Genomic DNA, 20,256 nt, shown 5'->3' with positions numbered 1-20,256 from the left:
CTATTTCATTTCATAAAGTAAAAAATAGTAAGATTATAAGGACATTCAACAAAAATGCTTATAAAATTAAGATGTATTTATTTGACAAAAAGAAGACATGTTTCACATTCTGACATATCATATAAAATTAATTCACTACATCTATATTTCAATTATAAAAACTAAATATAAGTGATTAAGACTGTTCTTTTTCTGAAAAATGAAAAAATTTAAATGCTAGTATAAATGCTTAAATACCTTTTCAGAGATAATCTATAGCACAATAGCACATCTTAATCAATAGCACAAATCTTAAGCACACGTAAACAAATATATGCTAGACATCTAAATGATGATGTGAAATGAAAAATTGTTATTTGATTTTTTATTTATATCTACGATGAATATTAGCGAAGAAATAAGTTTAAAAGTATAATTTATGTAATCAATTAGCAGAAGCAATATTTTGTGTTGCATAAACATACTTGAATTGATAACAGTAAGAGGCATAAGATATGTAAAACACACATAAAATCAAGTTAAAGATAAAACTAATTATTATTAAATGATTATCATTTTAAAATTATGAAAAAATTTATTTATTTCATAAAATTTCTCAAATTATATTATGAACAGAATAGATAATAATTATTTTCTTTTTATAAAAATTAAAATTTGATAATAAATTTCTCAGTCTTCTAGAATCAGAATGCTGATAACATAAAAAAATATATTATTTATGAGGAAACAAAGTTTTTTTTATTTCAAAAAATTACTAGGAATTCTAAAAAAAAAAAAAAAAAAAAATCAACCAGAAAATATAAATTGTTTTAAAACTTAATAACTATCAAACAATGGGCATAAAAATTTTTATGATTTTTTAAAAAATTATTAGCATTTTAAATCGAAATAAATTTGAATAATATTTTAGAATTCTTCAAAGTGTTTCAAATTTTTAAATGCTCAATTATTAATGCAACGGAAACTTCATAAATTAAGCCATTTTTTTTTAGGCAAGCCATGTAAAATATTTTCTTTACATATCTGAAAATTTTGATAGTCACATTTTAGTCTTCTAATAAATTAGACTGTGATAAAATTTTTGAAAATGATATGAATTCGTATTTACAATTCTTCTTGACAGAATAAATGACAGAATTTATAAAGAATATTTAACAAATCAGACGTCAATAATTGTGTCTGACGGCGGAGCAGGCTCATATACGAAACCAGTATTTCTATTGCAGTACATGAAAATTCCAACGATAAATGCAAGGAAAAGCAACCCACTCAATAATGCCAAACCACCAACAGCCAAGGGTACTAAGACAACATGATGTTTTGATTCAACGGCAGTTACTACAGTGAAATTTTCTAAGTTTTTAGTGGTCTTTTCCAGAATAAGATGCGAAGTTGTTTCATCAGAAACGTTGTCAAAACCTCCATCGGTGGTCACTGATCCAGTTTCATTGAAAGTAACATCTTCTGCACTGTTATAATATAATGACTCATTTTCAATCTCAGCATGCTTTAAATCTTTTGTATGTAGCAATCCCGTGCATTCAAGACCTTGGAGTAGAAAAAAATATATATATTACTCAGAGATTTAAAACAGAGGCAATCATTTTTTTCAAAAACATTTTAAAAACAAAATAATAACAAGATGCAATTTAAAAATACTTCGTGATAACTCACTCTTGGTTTATGAAATTGTCTTATACTTAAATCCTTATTTTAGTAATTTTTGTTCATATCTCGTGTCAGTCATGTTTTATGTTTCGAACGTTTACAAAGTTTTTTAAAAAAATCGGAATTGTTCTCTTTTTGACTTAATCGTATATTTCTATAAAAAATATATATTAATAACAAGTAAAAAATAATTATTTCTATCTACTATGTAAGCAAACATTCTCGATTGCATTGTAAAAAAAAACTCTACAATTATTTTTTCTTTTGACAGTCTATCACTTTCGTTTGTACTTTCTTATATGCGAAATATAGAGTAAGTATTGTAATCATCAAAATATTCGAACTCGAGATTTTGACGAATCTCCACGTTTCAGACCACCCCCGAGTTCAAAAAACATATTTTTTAAAAAATTATTTCTGCCTACTTGCGAACACGATACAAGGTTGCTATTCAAACTTGGAAAAAAAATTCCTGTGTTTTTCCTATATTTTCCTGTGCAGACATACAATGTAAGAGGAAATAACACTCATGTGCTAGTTTTAATGGAATAACAATACTCCATAGTTTTAATGAGTGGAAAAAGCAAGGTTCTTCAATAAATGTGAAGTTAAACAAGATGCAATTTTTAGAATAGTTAAATTTTTGGGAATGCATTCAAATGTTTTTATAGAATTCTTCACAAAAATAAAACACTCTGCTAAAAAAGTCTCCTTTTTTTTCAGTTCCAGCAGTTCTTCTAGTAATCAACTTGTAGTCATTATTCCAATATCGATATTTTTTCTCAGCCTTATGTTTTTAGAATTATTAAACTCTATCAAAAATAAGGGTCTAATGTTTTTTATTCTTCTATTATGTTTCTTTTCACAATGTTTTTCATTAATTGTTTTTTTAAAAATGAAAAGATTTTCATATAAGAAAGGTACTATTAATTCAGATATGTGAATTTTTAAAGAAACGGCTGAAGAATATTAGCAACATAAGAGAAGCTCGTTTTAGGATCAATTTATCGTAGTGACAAACTGTTGCAAAAATTAAGTACTTTTAAGCACCTTAACCCCGAAAATTAAGCACCTTTCTATAAGTATGCATACGTAAACTGCGTATTCTCTAAGCATAATATTTTTTTTGTTTTATAATAATGCATAGTTTTTATTGAAAAAAATGATTAAAAATTAATTTTAAATGCTTTTTTTAATTTTAATATTTATTTCTGCATTTGCACATTTTCAATTGTAAAATTATGCCTTTTTGGATTTGACAAAAGCATTGAAATGATCACAAAAATGGAAAAAAAAACATTAATACCAAAAAAAAATTAAGTTAACTTTTATAATATTAACACAGGGTTGTAGTGTAAAGCTGCTGCAAAAATTAAGTACTTTTAAGCACTTTTTAAGCACCTTAGCCAAAAAAATTAAGCGCCTTTGCATAAGTACTCATATGTAAACAGCATATTTTTTAAGCATAGGATTGTTTTTTTTTCTTTCTATTTTATAATAATACATTACATAGTTTTCAATGAAAAATAATTTAAAAAATTAATTTGAAACACTTATTATTAGCATTTTAATATCTATTTCTGTATTTGCACAACGTCTTTCATTGTAAAATTATGCTTTTTTAATTTTCGCAAAAACGCAAAAATGAAAAAAACTATCAATAACAAAAAATTAAATAAACTTTTATAAGATTAACAATAAATATCTGTGATCGTTTTCAACATTTATTAAAATTAATGAGTTACCAATTCTTTCAGAAAAAATATTTCTGAAAATGCTGGTATTGATGTAGATGTAGATTGAAAATTTTGTATTTGATTTTTATACAGGCAACAGCAAATAAGATACATGACTGGGATGGAAAGAGCAAATTTCTCTTTTCTTCCCCAAAATTTGATATCGCGTTTACACGTTTAAGAAGTACAAACCGACAGACGATGACCCCCTTAATGATTTGGCTCAAAACTTGACAGATGTCTATATTATAGGTGTCAAATCTGTGCGCCGAATTTCATCTATCTAGCTCTCTTCGTTTTGAAATTATCATGCTAACGTATATTCGAACAGTCGGGCAGATAAACAGTCGTACTTTAAACGTTGGTTGTTCAAAATTTGATAAAAATCTGCAAATTTGGTGTAAAGGCCGTATACCAAATTTCATCAGTCTAGCTGAAAGTTTTTTTTGTGTGTGTTATCTTTCTCACAGAGAGATAATGCGTTTTAAAAAAAGATAATTCCGAAAATGCGTTTTTCGAATTCAAGGAGGTTTGAAACATGGAGATTTCTCAAAATCTCGAATATTTCTCTATATTTCGTGCACAACAAAGTAAAAATGCAAGTAGAACATTTTTTAAAAAGCATTTATTTTTAAGGCAACGTGAGACAACATATCGCATTGCTTCAAAATTCAACAAAACTCATAAAATAAAGAATTTTATTCAATGAACTTTTTTAAAATTTTTCAAGTTTAAATAAAAGCAAAAAAAGCGTTTTTCTTTCTTTTATCTCAGTTTTAACACTCGAAGAATAAAGTGATTCAACGAAGCAAATGGCATAATTTTGCTTTTCTTTACAATAACCAGCAGGAATTGTCTTCCCAAAACTTTCTCGCATTCTCGTTAATAAACTTGTCATGCTAGAGAACGTCTTACATGGCATTACCACACAATAATTACGAGATATTAACCTTTGGCGTGAATTTAACATTATTACTGAATCTATTGTGCCATTCTAGGCAAGTTATTTGGCGATTAATCTTTGGCATCCGCTAATGATATGTAAAAATCGAATTTCTGTTTTGGATACATTTTTCTCACGTTTGGAACAAAGATTTGACACAAAACTGCACTTGTAGTCACAAAATCTCATATGTAATTTGACATATTTAAGTCATTGCGTTTTTAAATTATCTCGTTTATGTTTCTTAAAATACAGACCGACAGACAGTCAACCCAGGGTTGGATTTGGCTCACAATTTGATGTGTGCCTACACTATTGATGTTAGATTTGTGTGCCGAGTTTAATATATCTAACTCTCTTCGTTTTGAAATTACTGCGCTAGCTAATATTCGAACAGACGGACTTCCTCTACACAGATTTTACTCAAAATTTGATAGAAATCTGCAAATTTAATGTAAAGGCCTTATACCAAATTTCAACCGTTTAGCTCAAAGCGTTGTTTTTTTAGTTCGAATTTTTTTGCGATTACTATACTTTCTATAAACTACGTATATGTATAAACTGTGTCCAAAACTAATTTCACAAAAATTATTAAAACTAAAGAAAAAATTCATTCAAATAAACAAAATTTGTATAGTTTAAAAGCTATTTTTGCAACCTTTAAAATGGCGTTAAAATCATTTTTGTGTGATAATATGCTTTGATGTTATGACGAAAATACGTTAAAACACTATTTTTATTCTTTAAATTAAACTTCGAAATAAAAGTTTGAGAAATCCCTTCTTAGTGTGCCTCTAATGCCCCCAAAATAACTTTCCGAATTTCATGCTCCAAACTTCAAGGCTGCATGTTGCTGAGGACAAACCTTTATACATTAAGAAAGGCATCACTGAAAAAAAAATCCTATAAGAATAATAAAAAGAAAGAAAAATTGTTATAAAAGGATAGAATTTAAGTCCTGAAAAATAATAATCTCGAACTTTTTTTATATATTTAAAAAAAAATTTAAGTACCAAATCCCGCGGGGTTTTTTTCCCCCTTTCTTTTTCTTTGGTCAAAACTAAAATTTGGCGAGATTGGCCCAACAAATAAAATTTTTTAAACGGATGGGTACATTTAAGAAACACCACTAAAGATATCAGGGTCACTGAAAATTTACGGCTTTAACTTTGCTTATATAAAAATCTAGTATGATAAAGTTCACTTTTATCATACTAGATTTTACACGATTTACTACCGTAATTACATACCACAATTAATTAAAATTCAATATAGTTGAATACGTGTAATATGTCGTCCAAGTGATTGCTGCAAAACGACATATTAATGAGAATGATGATAGAATATATAAGTGTTTTTAGAGCAGCTTCTCTCATGTTCAATATATCTTTTTGACGCACCAAATTTATCTTTCAGTTTTCTTATTTTACGTTAATCTGACCAATTTGCATATTCTTCTTTAATAAAACATTAAAATTTAAATACTTACTCACCAGGTATAGCTTTAAAAAAATTCATCAACATCTAAAACAAAAATTGTAGTTCGTACGTTTTTCAAATCGCATAAAGTATGACACAGTACATATCTCCTACTGCCCTTTCTGGATAAATATACTAGTATTTTAATAAATGGCAATGTAAATTTTTAAAGAAAAAGTGAGCAAAAAAAAAAAAAAAAAAAAAAATCACTAAGCGTTATCTTAATATTTACTGGAACCCTTGGATTTCTTCTTCGAATTCTTTCCTTCTTTTTCTTTTTTGGTACATCTGGTAAACCAGCCTTTACGATCATGATTTCGAATTATCATAATCAACTTGTGGGAGAAAAAGACAAAATGAAAAACTTTCTTCGTTCTTGATGAGAAAATTAAGCACTTTTTAAGGACCTTTTCACAAAATTAAGTACTTTTAAGGTTCTTAAAAATGGTTTTCAAATTTAAGCACTTTTTAAATAAACTTCATAACACTACGCACCCTGAACAATAAAGATATGTGAGTTTTTTCAACCTTTCATAAAATTGAAATAAAATATTTGTTAGATACAATTTTTCTGAAAATGTCGATAGTGATGTAGAAGCTAAGCAGGTTCACACATTTTTTATTTGATTTTTATATAAGCCACAACAATTAAGATCTAACATCGCTGGGATGGAAAAAGTAAATTTCTTCCTGCACCGACTCATTCTATTAAGTAATTTTATTTGCAATCTTATAAAGCTGAGAACTAAAGCATTCCTAAAGTAACCATCATACGACTGGCAAAACTGCCATGAAATTAATGATAGAATGTTCTAAATAAGTTTTTTTTAAAATCATTTTTAATAGAAATAATAGCAGGGTTCACAAATGATCAGACTAAAAAAGAACTGTCTTATCGCCTCTTATTTATAAAGTGTAGTAAAAGTCTTTTTTGATTGTTTAACGTTCTTAAAATTGAAGGAAAACCTGCTTTTTAACCTATAAGGAAAAAATTCTTACTCAAAAAAAAATTACAGAAAGAACATATATATATATATATATATATATATATATATATATATATAGTAACCTAATAAGAAATATTTTGAAAACGAAACGAAATAGTTTCGGAATCGCAACTAAAAGTTATTTCTTATTCAAACTAAAACCAAAAAAGGAACAGGAAAAACTTCATAGTATTTAGAGAGCTCAAATGCAGCTACTTCTAAAACACAGATGAATTGAGACAAAAGTATTAAAATCAAGTTAATAGGAAAATCAAATAAACTAAATAAAAAAAAAGAATCCGGCCTGAAGACTTTTTCAAGGGTCACCCTCAGGCAGGGATTCAAAAAAAAGGGATTTTTTCTGTGAGGGAATGCAGACAAGAAAGTCTAATAATGATTCCTCGTGACCCGAAAATCCCCTGAAATTAGGCCTAAGAGATATGCCATTTTAACAGAAAGGTTTTGTTTATATATATATATATATATATATATATATATATATATATATATATATATATATATATATATATATATATATATTACGAAGAAATGAAAATACTTTAACAAGTCCTAGTTTTCATAAATAACGGAAACAAATTTATAAAGTTAAAAAAAAATTAAAAACTCTGTAATTAGAAACAAAACGGAAATAAATCAGCCAGAGCGTCTCCCCAAAACTTTCTAGCTTATTGCCAGGAAATGCTTTGTGTGACACTGACGTACAGTAGTTACACTAAACGTGAATTAAATATTTTTACTGAAAGTGTTTTGGGATTAATCTCTGGCATGCGGTTGAAATTATCCGAAAAGCGAAATTCGGTTTTAGACGCATTGTTTCCAATTGACTGAAATATGCACTTATAGTCACAAAATTACATACCAAATTTGATATATTTAAGTCACTACAATTTTGAGCTATTGTGTTTACATATTTCTGAAAGTACATGCGGTACATGAAAGTTCTACATGCGGTGAGCCCCTTGTTAGATTTGGCTCAAAGTTTGAGAGATCTTTATACAATAGATTTTAAATCTGTGTGCCAAATTTTAACTGTCAAGCTCTCTTTGTTTTGTAGTAATCATACTAACTTATATTCGAACAATCGGACAGACAAACAGATTTCCTTTAAACGAATGTTGTTGAAAATTTGATTGAAATCTACAAGTTTGGTGTGATGACCGTATACCAAATTTCAACCATCTAGCTCCAAGTGTTTTTGTGTTATCTTTGTTATAGACATACATTTTCCGTAAATATGTTTTCGAATTCAAAGAGGTATAAAACGTGGAGATTCAATAAAATCTCGAGTTCGAATTTTTTTGATGATTCCAATATTTTCTTTAAATTTTGTATACGAAAAAGTAAAAATGCCAACTGAAGCACTTTTTAAAAAAGTCTTTCTTGAAGCCAGCGCGGCACAATATACTGCATTGCTTCAAAACTTAACAAAACTTATCAAATCAAGAATTTTATTCAACGAACATGCTTTAAAATTTTTTAAGTTTAAATAAAAGCAAAAAGAACCATATTTTTTTTCTTTTCCTACAATTTTAACAGCTGCAGAATAATGCAATTCAACGATTTGAAGAAGCAATATTATTTTGAATTTCATTATAATAAAAATCTTTGTTATAAACCGTATCCAAAACTAATTTCTCAGAAATAATTTTTAAGAAATTACTTTCAACAAAGCAAAATTTTTATTTTTCAAAAGCTATTCTTTTTGAATCTTTAAAACGGTGTTAAAATAATTTTTATGCGATAATATGCTTTGGTGTTATGATGAAAACACATTAACATTCTATTTTTTAATAAAACTTCGAGAAATCCGTTCTTAGTGTGCCTGTAATGCTCAAAACATAACTTTCCAAATTTCATGCTCCAAACTTCAATGGCTTTTTGCTATGCAATGCTCAAGACAAGACTTAATATTTAAAGAGACATTTCATTGTAAAAAAAATTTCAATGAGTTATAAAAAAAATCATTATAAAATGATAAAACCTAAATCCTGGAAAAAAAACATTGTAAAAAAAACTTTTTTTAAATTTCTGTAAAACTTTTTAAGTACCAGATCCAAACAGTTTTTTTTTTTTTTCTTCTTAATCAAAACAAATTTGGCAAGATTAATTCATCAAATAAAAAATATTCAACGGATATTCAAAATATATCGCGAAGTATATCACGATCATTGAAAGTGTAAGGCTTCAAGTTAAAATTTCATCATACTAGATTTTACGCTATTGACTAGCGTAATTACATACCGCATTTAATTACAATTCTATAGAGTAGAGTTCAATACATGTAGTAGGTCTTTCAAGCGATTGCTCAAAAACCACATATTAATGAGAATGATGATCGAATACATTAGTGTTTTTAAAATAGCTTCTCCCATGTTCGATATATCGTTTTGGCACCTCAAATTCATTCTGCTTTGTCATATTTTCCGTTGATCGAACCATATCGAATATTCTTTAACAACACATAAAAGTTTAAATATATATTTAACAGAAATAACTTAAATAAATTATTCAATATCTAAAACAATAAAAATTTAAATTGGAAAGTTTTTTGATTCGCAATAAGTATGGCATAGTACGTATTTCGTATTGCCCCTTCCAAATAACTATTCCAGTATTTTAATAAATGGCAATGCACATTGTTGAAGAAAAAGGAAGCAAGAAAAATATTTAAAAAAAGGGAAAGGGAAAAGAAAAAGTATCATTAAGCGTTATCTCTATATCACGACCTTCGGAGGTCGTGCTCTATATGCTGGAAACCCTGGAATATTTCTTCGAATTGTTCCCTTTTGTTGATTTTCTTTTTTGATACATCCGATAAACAAGCCTCAACGACCGTGATTTCCAATTATATTCAACCTAAGGGGAAACAAAACAAATCGAAAATCTTTCTTCGTCTTCACGAGAAAATTAAGCACTTTTAAGGTGCTTAAAAATGGTTTTCAAATTTAAAGCACTTTTCATGATGCTACGCACCCCGTCTGACAAACACTTACACTTTATCAGTCGTGACATATCTAGGAAAAGTTTTCTTATTGTTTATTTTTTACTGAAATCTAAGTATTTCTTGATGTTGACAAAACGTTTACAGTACTTTCGCAAACGCTGATATTTTCTACCCAAAGAAAAGAACAAAATTTCAATGAAAATTCAGAACTAGTGACTTCCAGGAAATCAGCATATCTAGAAGTATTATCTTTAAATATTCCATACATTGCTTTTAGAATAACATCTGCTTCCCATTCAGTAAATTTATGTTCAAATTGAAATGATCAGTGGATTATGTGTGATCCACAAGTATTCAGATCTAAAATTTTGCAGTCATTCAGTGGATTATGTGTGATCCACAAGTATTCAGATCTAAAATTTTGCAGTCATTTTAGCAAGTTTTCTTGACATGTTTTAAAAAGTTTAAATTTACATTTGACCCATCCATATTAATTTGTAAAAGTAATTGTATGTCTAAACTTCATATAATTTCTCTAAAATTCCCAAACAATTTTTGAGCAGGGGTGTGCCTTTAAAACATTGAGTTTCAAAATCTTGTAGAAACTCTATTGATTGATTCACACCAATATCTCACATTACGATCCATTTGGTATTTTTGTGAAATGAGGTTCAAAGCTTCATATTATAATTTTTTTTATCGTTTAAAGATTCCTTAAGAGATTTTTGAATAATTAGACTTAATCTGTAAGAAATAATGTGCGACATTTTTGTAAGACCTAAAGTACATTTTTTGGCTATTTCACTATCAGTGAACATAAGTGAAATAATTTCCGTTATTGGAATCATTAAAGGACGGATGTGACGTAACAAGTTTTAATGCACATTAAAAGTTCAGCTTTAAATTATTGTTTTTGAAAGTTCGAAAATATCTTATTTTCGGATTTCAAATTTGATTTTTTCAGACTTTGCATGTCATCTTCTCCTATGTTCCTTTTAGATACTAAATCCAGTATCAATTACAACTTTTTTGAACTTGCACACGATTTTGTATGTTTTACTCTTTTGACTGATATGTTTTGGCATGACTGATATGTGCCTGTTTTCCCATATTACTTAAGCTTATTATCTTCTTACAAAGCGAGCAATACATAACAAACGGATTTAGCGGAATTTCTCCAAGCCATTCAGCAAAGTCAAGATTCATATTTTTATCCGTCCAATCTGTATTAAATATGGATTTTGAGCAGCTCATTGTTTTAAAAAAATTTCTAATCTACTCTGAATAATCTCACAATTTTTTAAATAATAAACAAACCATTCAATAAACTCAGATATTGAATGACTAAACACCACCGCAGATTGAATGTTACTATTCCCGCCATAGAAATTTATTCTATTCTCTTGCGCTATTATAACAATATCGCGTATCCTCATGAGCTATCTCATGGAAATAAAACAACTCTCGCTAAAATCGTTAGATTGATCTATGTAGAAGAAAAAAAAAAAAAAAAAAAAAAAAAAGGAGAGCGAGTAGAAAAGCAGTGAATTTCCGCTATTATACAGCTCTTTCATTTTTGGTAACGATGGCAAGGACCTTTTTATTCTTGCCATGTTCGGAAATCGACATATTTTAGATGGGGAAAAAAAAAGGAATTAAGAAGCTTAATATTCCATGTATTTTCCAGGTTTTTATGAAAGTTTTCATACTTCCCTGTCTTTTTAGTTGATTTTTAAATTCTGTATTTCTCCGTTTTTCCGAGTTCTTCTGGTGACGTGACAACCCTGATTAACGTGAGTTGAACCTTAATTGCGATGCATTTTCCAATGTAAGTACAAACAAAACTATATTCATTAATTATAGCGTTATTACATGTTTCGCAATTTGCTATTCTAAAATAAATCATTTCACTATTATTTAAGCAATAAATTATTTATGATGATTAATTTTCTTTCCTATTTTCTCCACTGCAAATTCGAATGTCAATATCGCCAACTTTAATGTTCCCAAATTATTTTTACTAAGAGCATAAATGCTAATCCGAGCTTCAACCACAATTCGGTCTAAAATCAATGAATCAACAAATTAAAATGTAATAAGATTAGCATGATAATATCATAAATTATGTAAGAAATCGCGATGAAAGAGTTAACATTTTGAACAAAATAAAATGTATAACATAGATTATAATAAAATAAAAAATAGGAAAAGTGGTTTCAAATCAATCAACGGAAGAAATCAATCAACAATCATAAATTAAGTGCGAAGAATTGAAGGCACTTATGGCGCTAGCATTGCTACACAAATGGAAGTTTCAGTCCCCCGAATATTTAAATGTAAATATCCCGCCTCCAGGCTTGAGTGCAGAAAAACACCAATGGCCTGCATTTCTGACTTGAGAAAATGATTAATTGTCACGGTTGGCAACAATATTCCATTCTAACCATGAAAAAAAAAAGGAACAACTAATTGTCGACTATGATAATAACTATCAATATAAAAAAAAATCCAGCTTTAGAATAAATTTCTCTCACTTTTCCCGATTTCTTTGAATTTTCTGATTATTCCCAGTTTTCTGTGTCTCCAGGTCGGCTTGGTCAGAACGCATGTTTTTAATGAAGTGATGATAGTGATTTGTGTTTAAAAATTTATGTATAACATTTTCTTGCTTTCATAAAAGAAATGCATTATGTATCGTAAGCTAAAAGCGCTTGAATAGCAGATGAATGATATAAATACATTTTGACACACATGTTCAAACTACACAGAAAAAGTTTTTGAAAAAATATTTTCATTTTAAATATAGAATTTTATTACATAGAATATCAATTATGTGTCTGAAACTTATTATTCCGTATAAATTACTTTCAGATACACTAGGACCAAATTCAAGACAATTTAATTGAGCTACGGTGTATTAATTTCACCGTATCGCTATTTTGTCACTGACTTCTGCTGTAGAATCTATTGCATCAACAAGCACAGATATGTTATCAGTGCATTTTGTAAATATTGAGGATGTGCTGTTTAGGGTTGAAAATTACTCAGAAGTTAACTTATTTATAACCTTGATACAGATGTAACAAATGAAACTAGAAACAAAATTATCTTGATCTTTGCTTTAACTTTAAATATTTACCGACAGAGGGAGCCAGGAACACAATGCAGGTGAGTAGACTAATTTTATCTTCAAAAAATAAGCACCTTATAAAAACTATTTTCAGCTTTAGAGAAAAAATAAGAACAAACCTTAGCGTAATTTTTTATTAAAGAACTATTAGTTGGGTGAAATAAGTTGATATTAACTAAATAAATGCCCAATTTTATATAAATATAAACATAAAATACTACTAGGAATTACTGAATACTTTCCACCAACATTGAAAGTACAAGGTGATTATAATTAAAGTTACGATTTCAAAAATCGATAATTTTAAAATTACTGGTTCGATATTTTAGCAGAACAATCGTGAGACAATGGAATTTTGTTTGGCGAAGGAATAAAAAATAGTTCCAAAGTGTGCCGATAGATGGCGCTGCCAGAAAAAAGACCAAACATGGATTCATTAAATATAGGAATATTGTTATAGTTTGTATTTTATGTAGGCAGTTCAAGGTCACATTTTCTACCGCGTTACTTGTAGCAGACAACCAATAACGAGGTAGAAAATGTGACCTTGAACCGTCTACAGAAAATACACAGACTATAGCCAAAAGAAAACAATAGAGTTCAGGGGTATACTAAAAACTTACTAGCGATAAGACAAGAATACGTATTTATAGCGACAACAGTGATAATAAAAAAAAAAAAAAAAAAAAAAGCTTCATGGCACAAGCACCTTACTGATGGGAGGTTAAGGCATAAGTTGTTCAATATGCTCTCCGTCTTGTTCCGCGACAAATAAGAAGCGCAAAACGGCATTCTCCACAACAGATCGAAGGGTATCTGGACTGATACAATGGATGTGGTGTGTGATGCTTGCAAGTCTGCAAGGTCTATGCAAGTCTGCTAGGTTCAGTACAACATTCTTCAGGTACATCAAAAGCCATAAATCATGCGGGTTTAAGTCGGGGGAACATGGCGGCCACGTTGTTGGAAAATGGCGGCTTATGAACCTATCATTTCCGAAATGAGCATTCAGCAGCTGCTACACAGGAGTAGCAATGTGTGGAAGAACAGCAATTTGCATGAGTATTGAGCGATTAACACACTGATGCTGCTTAAGTGCCGGAAGGACATGGTTACGCAAAAGTGCTTCATACCGCTTGTCAGTAACGGTACAGGTAACGGAACCCGTAGGTGTGATCTCCTAGAAGAAAAACGTGATCTCCTAGAAGACAGACGATAAACGCTGCCGTTACTGCGCATCACACAGTGACCTTTTCAGACTGAAGAGGTAATGGCTGTAGCTGCAACGGATTCTCGGTTGCCCATATCCTGCTATTTTGAGTATTTACAGAACCGTGCAAATGGAAGTGGGTTTCGTCAGACCACAGAATGTTTCATGATCATACGTTCTCCACTTCTACCCGGGCAAGAAATCGTAGTGCAAAAGATTCACAAGCTTCCAGGTCAGCAGGTAACAACTGCTGCACATTCGCCAAACAAAATTCCATTGCCTCACGATTGCTCTACTAAAAAAAAAAAAAAAAAATCATTCTGAACAGCAGTTTTAAAATTGTCGATTTTTGAAATCGTAACTTTAATTATAATCACCCTGTAAGTTATTAAAAATATTAATTATGCGAGTTTTATTTGAGAAATCTTATTAATCAGTTAACTACGGAATTTGTTTTTAAAAGCCCTTCTTGAGGTGCGATGAATCAAGCGATGATGTGTACATATATATGTGTTGAACGTGGTACAAATGGCTGCATAATAAATTTTGCGCAAAAAAATCATAATAAAACGAATAAGATTTCATTTTTATTAGATAAAAAATTAACAATTCATTGTTGAAAATTGTATTGTTATTAAACAATTTTAAAAATGCAAAAAAAAATTAAATAATGATGGTGTAACTAGTATAAAGTGGAGGAAATGTTTTTCGAAGAGACGTGTAATTAAAAAAAATATATCCGAAAAAAAATTTTTTTAACTGATAAATATTATGTTGTATTCAAAGTTCAAAGCATTTTATTTATCTTGTTTGCAACCGTTATCGGGGAATACCCGTTTACAAGTAACGTACTGGATGCGTTAGGAAAAGTAATCAACTAATTTTATAAAAAGCAATACATAGTTCGGGAAATAACTTCTATACCAAAGATACTGACAACGATTCATTTTAATTTATAGCAGGATAATTGATATTCTAAAGAAAATACACCACTAAATGACAGTTGTATTACATCTTGAAATTTTGTTTTTATATCGAATAATAATCTTTTTATATTACAAGAGATGTATATACGATAATCACACCGAAATGAAGATTTGGATTAACGCGTACACACGTTGGACACACTTAGATTTTCATCGCATACCTTAAATTATTTAATTACACTATAAATAATAATATAAGAGGAAAAAATTCGTTATTCCAATATTTCGTTAACATTCCAATTCCTCGAAAAAAGGTTAAGAACATAAGTAAACAAATCTAGAATATAAAAGTCATGCTAATTTCATTAAATGTGTAAATGAAAATTTGATAGATTTTTTTCCTTCCCTTTTTAGTGATTTTTCCAAATGCTTTTAATTCGTTCGATTTCTTTTACAAATAAATTTTCTCAACTCATTAGATTTTGTTAGCATTTAAAAGTTTCTGGTTTGTTGAACAAGAGTATTAGCTTTATATTCAATTTCAGCTATTTCCTTTTTTAACAGAAATTTATTTATCCTTAATAATTTTTTAAGATTTTTTTTGTAATAACAATTCGTTTACGAATTATTCAAACTTTGAATAAATCGTATACATATCCATATATTATACGAATTAATTAATTCATATTACCACTTAGAATAATTCGTATACGAAAAAAAAATTTTTTATTGGCATTAATTTATTTTTGGTACCTTTTAGCAAGAGTAACGACTTATCAAATGACTTAAAAATAACTTTAAAGTATCACAAACATTTTGCTTCACTTTTATTTTTTGGAAGCTTTGAATAATTTATTCAACTTATACACTTATGAAGTCCACATTGAATGAAATGCACATTTTCTAGCATATTGTTAAAAAGTCCTAAACTTTTACATAAAAATGAATGATAGACTGTAGCTAAAAATCCTTAACCTGCACTCTCAATCAAACAATTAATCTGTTATTAGCACGTTTCTTAATTAATACCAGTTACTACAAAAGCATTTAATCAAAATGAAAACGTTATCATTCACCGTGTTTTGCTTCAGTTTCCCTCTCCAAAATTTGGTTAATTTAATTTTATCTTATAAAAATATTGAAGAAGACAAAAGTATTGGTTCGGCTATTGATGCAACAGAATAAAATGTATTATCTATTTGAATTTTGATTCTATTTAAATTAAATTCTAGCAATCATTAAAAATAAATAAATTTTGAAATAAATTTTTTTATTTTACTTAATTTTTAATTTTACTCAATTCTTTTTAGTACAGCAATGCTATCATTAAAGTTTATTTCGCTATGTAACAAAATTTGTAAAAATATCTTATTATAAATCTAAGTTTTTAAAATCAAAAGTTTTTTATTTATTTTTCATTGAAACGGGGAGAAAATGGCGACGCCAAGTGTAGGAATTTGGGATCAATCGCCAAATGTAGAAATTCCTACCTCTTACAGGGGAAAAAAAATAAGCAAAAAAGGGTAGGGAGAAAGAAAGAATAAGACAGCTGGCACCATTTGTAATACTCTAAACATTGTTTTGAAAGTTACACAGATCATGCATAAATATTCCACATTGATTCATCAGAATAATATATTTTATATTGCGTAGAAGCAGATGTTCTATTTCGGATCAACCGTTATTAAAATCTTTATTTTCTTTAGAAAATTATACCCATAACAACTACATGATTAGTACTAACACTGTAAGGTTTTGCAGAGTAAGTTCGATTTTCTTGACTAACGAACGTGATATACGTATGTTAAAGCTAAAAAAAATTATGTATCTTTCCTTTAGTTGGATAAAAACGATTTGTATCATATCATTTTATTGCGATGAAATAAGACTTTTGCTTTACAAAATTAAGGTTCATAGTAAAAGAAAAAAAAAATTATTAAAAAAAAAGTTGTTTTTGATTTTTGATCAATATTTTTATAGTAAACGCACAAGCAACTCTTTAAGAGTCGACTGCGCAATGAGATAAATAAGAAATGAATAGATTAGAATCCGTCAGTATAATTAGTAAGTTAAAATATTAACTATATGTAATTGTACTATATGTAAATAATATTTTAATATGTAAATAAGTAATTTTCAAAAAAATTGACTTAAATTTGCTTGCAGTGGACAAGGAAAATTAAACACACGGATATAATATTTGAGATCGTAGCTGTGTGAAAAAATAGCATTTGCATGAAAATGCAACAAAAATTTCAGTTCTTCAGATTTATTTCTGGTAACTTTAACCTTTAAAAATAATCTTCAAACTGTACAAAAAAAAAAAAAAAAAAAAAAAAATGAGAAAAGAAAACTAATTATTAAAAGACGATACATTTTTTAACACAAAAATGAAAAATTCACCATTTTGCTAATGCATATTATAAAAAGAGATTTCATATTGATCATTTATTAACTCAGATGATAAAAAGTAGTTATTAAAACAATAATCAGCAATTTTATGAAATTCCTGGGACAGAAAATAGACAAGCTATGATAATTTTTCTTCATTTGAGGTTTTTAACTTCGTTTCCAATATATATTATATATTTCGTATCCAATATTTCCAATATATACATACTTATTAATATTCAAACAAATTATAATGTTGAAATACTATTTTGGGCTTTTGGGCAAATATTTTAAGAATAGTAACTAAAAACGGGTTTATATATATATATATATATATATATATATATATATATATATATATATATATATATATATATATATATATGAAAACTGTCAAGTTTAAAATTACTGCTATTTAGAAATGTTAGATCACGATTCAAAGCATCGATCTTATATGCGAAGAAATTTTACAAGTAAATTATTTTAATTTCCTAAATGTTGACGAATTTGTTCAACCGTATTACTCTTAATATTTTCAAAGCATTACATTCCAAGCTTCAATGTAAAATAGGTCAGCAAAACTCTTTTTTTATCATCAGAAAATTTATTCTAGCAGCATGGAAAAATTTTCCAGTTCTTTCAAGGTATTGATAGCATTTGATAAGTTCTTCACGAACAGATTAATTGTTGAAACAACTTTTGTTTATAATTTTGCAAAATACAAAATAATATAAAATTAAGCGTTTCTTTAATAAATTTAGTTGATATATGAGCATCAAATAGGACAACCAAACTAAAAATAATAATAAATTCTTCAATTCAAAAACTTCACACGTGCTTTTACTAATGAAGAGACATATTCCATAAATATAAAAATAACGTGATGAAATAATTAGCAAATATAAATACAATAGCAACCGCGAAAATATTAGCAATCTGGTATTACATGCTACTAATCCTATATTCAGTACAATTATTAATTTTTGGACCTCTTACAATTATTCTCTTTTCAAAATTCATTTTGAATAACTTAATACTTAATTAAAATGGTTTTACTGTTATATCTCAAGATACGTACAATTTGAAATAGAATAAGTTAATAAAATAATTATAGTTTTCTTTTAATAACTGATTTTAATGTTAAATCGAAATTAAATTTTACTAGCTGCTTCCGGGTATTAGCTGTTAGCCCACGATTTTAATATAATTAAGTTAGTAACGTCAAGTAACTTTGACATCCTATCGCACCAAATAAAAGTATTATATAATTATACTGAAATATTAAATACTAAATGAAATAAGTACTAAAATACTACTTGAACAAAAAACATAAAGCATGGTGATTGATTATCTATGCACGGAAAATGCGAATTAAAATTGGCCAAATCGGTCCAGTTGTTGAGGCTGGGAGGTTGTACCAATATTTTGTCTTGTGATACCTCTAAAAAATAGAAGGTAAGGCACTAAAAGCGACACGTGATAACATCTTGAACTTGGAAATAAAAAAAGCAAAATCGGTATTGTGATTGAATTTAGGGACCTATGTCGTTCTGTCATATGAGTTCATTCTAAAATGTAGGAGAATGAAGAATGGATTGTCATTACAACTGCAATTATAAAATAAGCCATACATAATGAACTAAACAAAGAAGGCTAGCAGTAACGAGTAAAATCACACATGCATTATGGAATTTATACGATATAATAATTTTAAATGTCATCTGTTCTGATATTTAATTTTTATAAATTACATCAAAATCTTAAAATTTCAATTTTTTTTATATGGCAGATGAGAATACTTTACTTACATAACCACCAACTTGCGAAAATACAAATAAAAAGATGCCGAGAATCCATTTCCAGGTCTTGTTAAACAAGCTCACCTTCACACGTTAAGATTAAGAGACGAAAGTTAAACAGTGCTCGTTATTTGAGTGTAAAGTTGAACTGATAAAGTAATCGATGTCTCTTAAGACGAGAAGAGTTTCGATTTCGTATTGATTGATAATTTTTCAATTTTTCTCAGTAGGGTTGCTAGAAGTCTGAAACTTGGCGGGTTTTTTTTACCGCCATTGAATGGTCTTGTAATCACCGAAAAAAAAACGCAATGACATCCTTGTAGTCTACACAAAATCGTTTAGAGCTTGAGAGAGGTTTTAATTTTGGTATTTTCTCTTTCCTAATTGCCTTGGTCTACTTTTTTAGCGCGGCTCAAGACAGTATATAATATAAAGCCTCTCTTTTATTAATTTATTATCAATTTAGTTTCATAATTTTAATACGTTAATGATTTGTTTTAGGTTGATATTTTTTTTTTATTTTATTGACTTTACATATATGTATTTTTTTTTCGTGTGATCAATATTTTTGAAACAGATGCTCAATATTTACCAATAATTTTAATAACTAAATGAAGCATATAATAACCTAATCAATTATATTTGATAAAGTATTGATGCTATTCTAATATTTGATAATTCATAGAATTTGTATTTTTATACTAACTTGCTTAGTTGGCAACTAGGAAAATAAAGTTTTAAAATACATCTGCTTACAATCCTCTTGCGGCCCTAGGCAGTTGCTTAGCTTTTTTATTTGGAAATCCGCCACTTGTTGTATTTATTTGAAGATCGCTTTCTTACTTTTCTTCCATTTGCATATGTCGAAAACACCAATATTGCATGATTAGGAAAATATTGCAGAAATTTTAAATGTTACAAATTACTTATTTGGTGATGTAAATATTAAAATTTAAGCAAATATAGCGGCAAGATAACTCCGTACTATACAAAAGTATATCCTCATAAAGTATTTAATATAAC

At 28.2% G+C, this 20,256-nt stretch overlaps 1 protein-coding gene across 1 annotated transcript; it reads right to left on the bottom strand.

Annotated features, from left to right (window-relative positions):
• Positions 1–842: 842 nt before the first annotated feature.
• Positions 843–19,376, bottom strand: LOC129961855 (uncharacterized). Its single transcript, XM_056075450.1, has 2 exons — positions 19,243–19,376; positions 843–1,548 (listed from the first exon to the last, which is right to left on the bottom strand). Exons 1-2 carry the CDS (start codon positions 19,289–19,291, stop codon positions 1,160–1,162), a joined length of 438 nt encoding a protein of 145 aa, XP_055931425.1. The 5' UTR covers positions 19,292–19,376; the 3' UTR covers positions 843–1,159.
• Positions 19,377–20,256: the final 880 nt, after the last annotated feature.

This window comes from Argiope bruennichi, chromosome 2 (assembly GCF_947563725.1).
Source record: "Argiope bruennichi chromosome 2, qqArgBrue1.1, whole genome shotgun sequence".
In the NCBI taxonomy this organism is placed as follows: Eukaryota; Metazoa; Arthropoda; class Arachnida; order Araneae; family Araneidae; genus Argiope; species Argiope bruennichi.
Note: the sequence above shows the minus strand (reverse complement) of the source record. Positions and strands in the feature narration are given on the sequence as shown.

What these genes read in the sequence shown, in the direction of transcription:
- LOC129961855 (XM_056075450.1), bottom strand. Translation starts at nt 19,291, where the DNA reads ATGGATTCTCGGCATCTTTTTATTTGTATTTTCGCAAGTTGGTGGTTA. An exon ending in TTTCGCAAGTTGGTGGTTAT is followed by an intron (nt 1,549 to 19,242) that starts GTAAGTAAAGTA and finishes TTCTACTCCAAG; the next exon opens with GTCTTGAATGCACGGGATTG.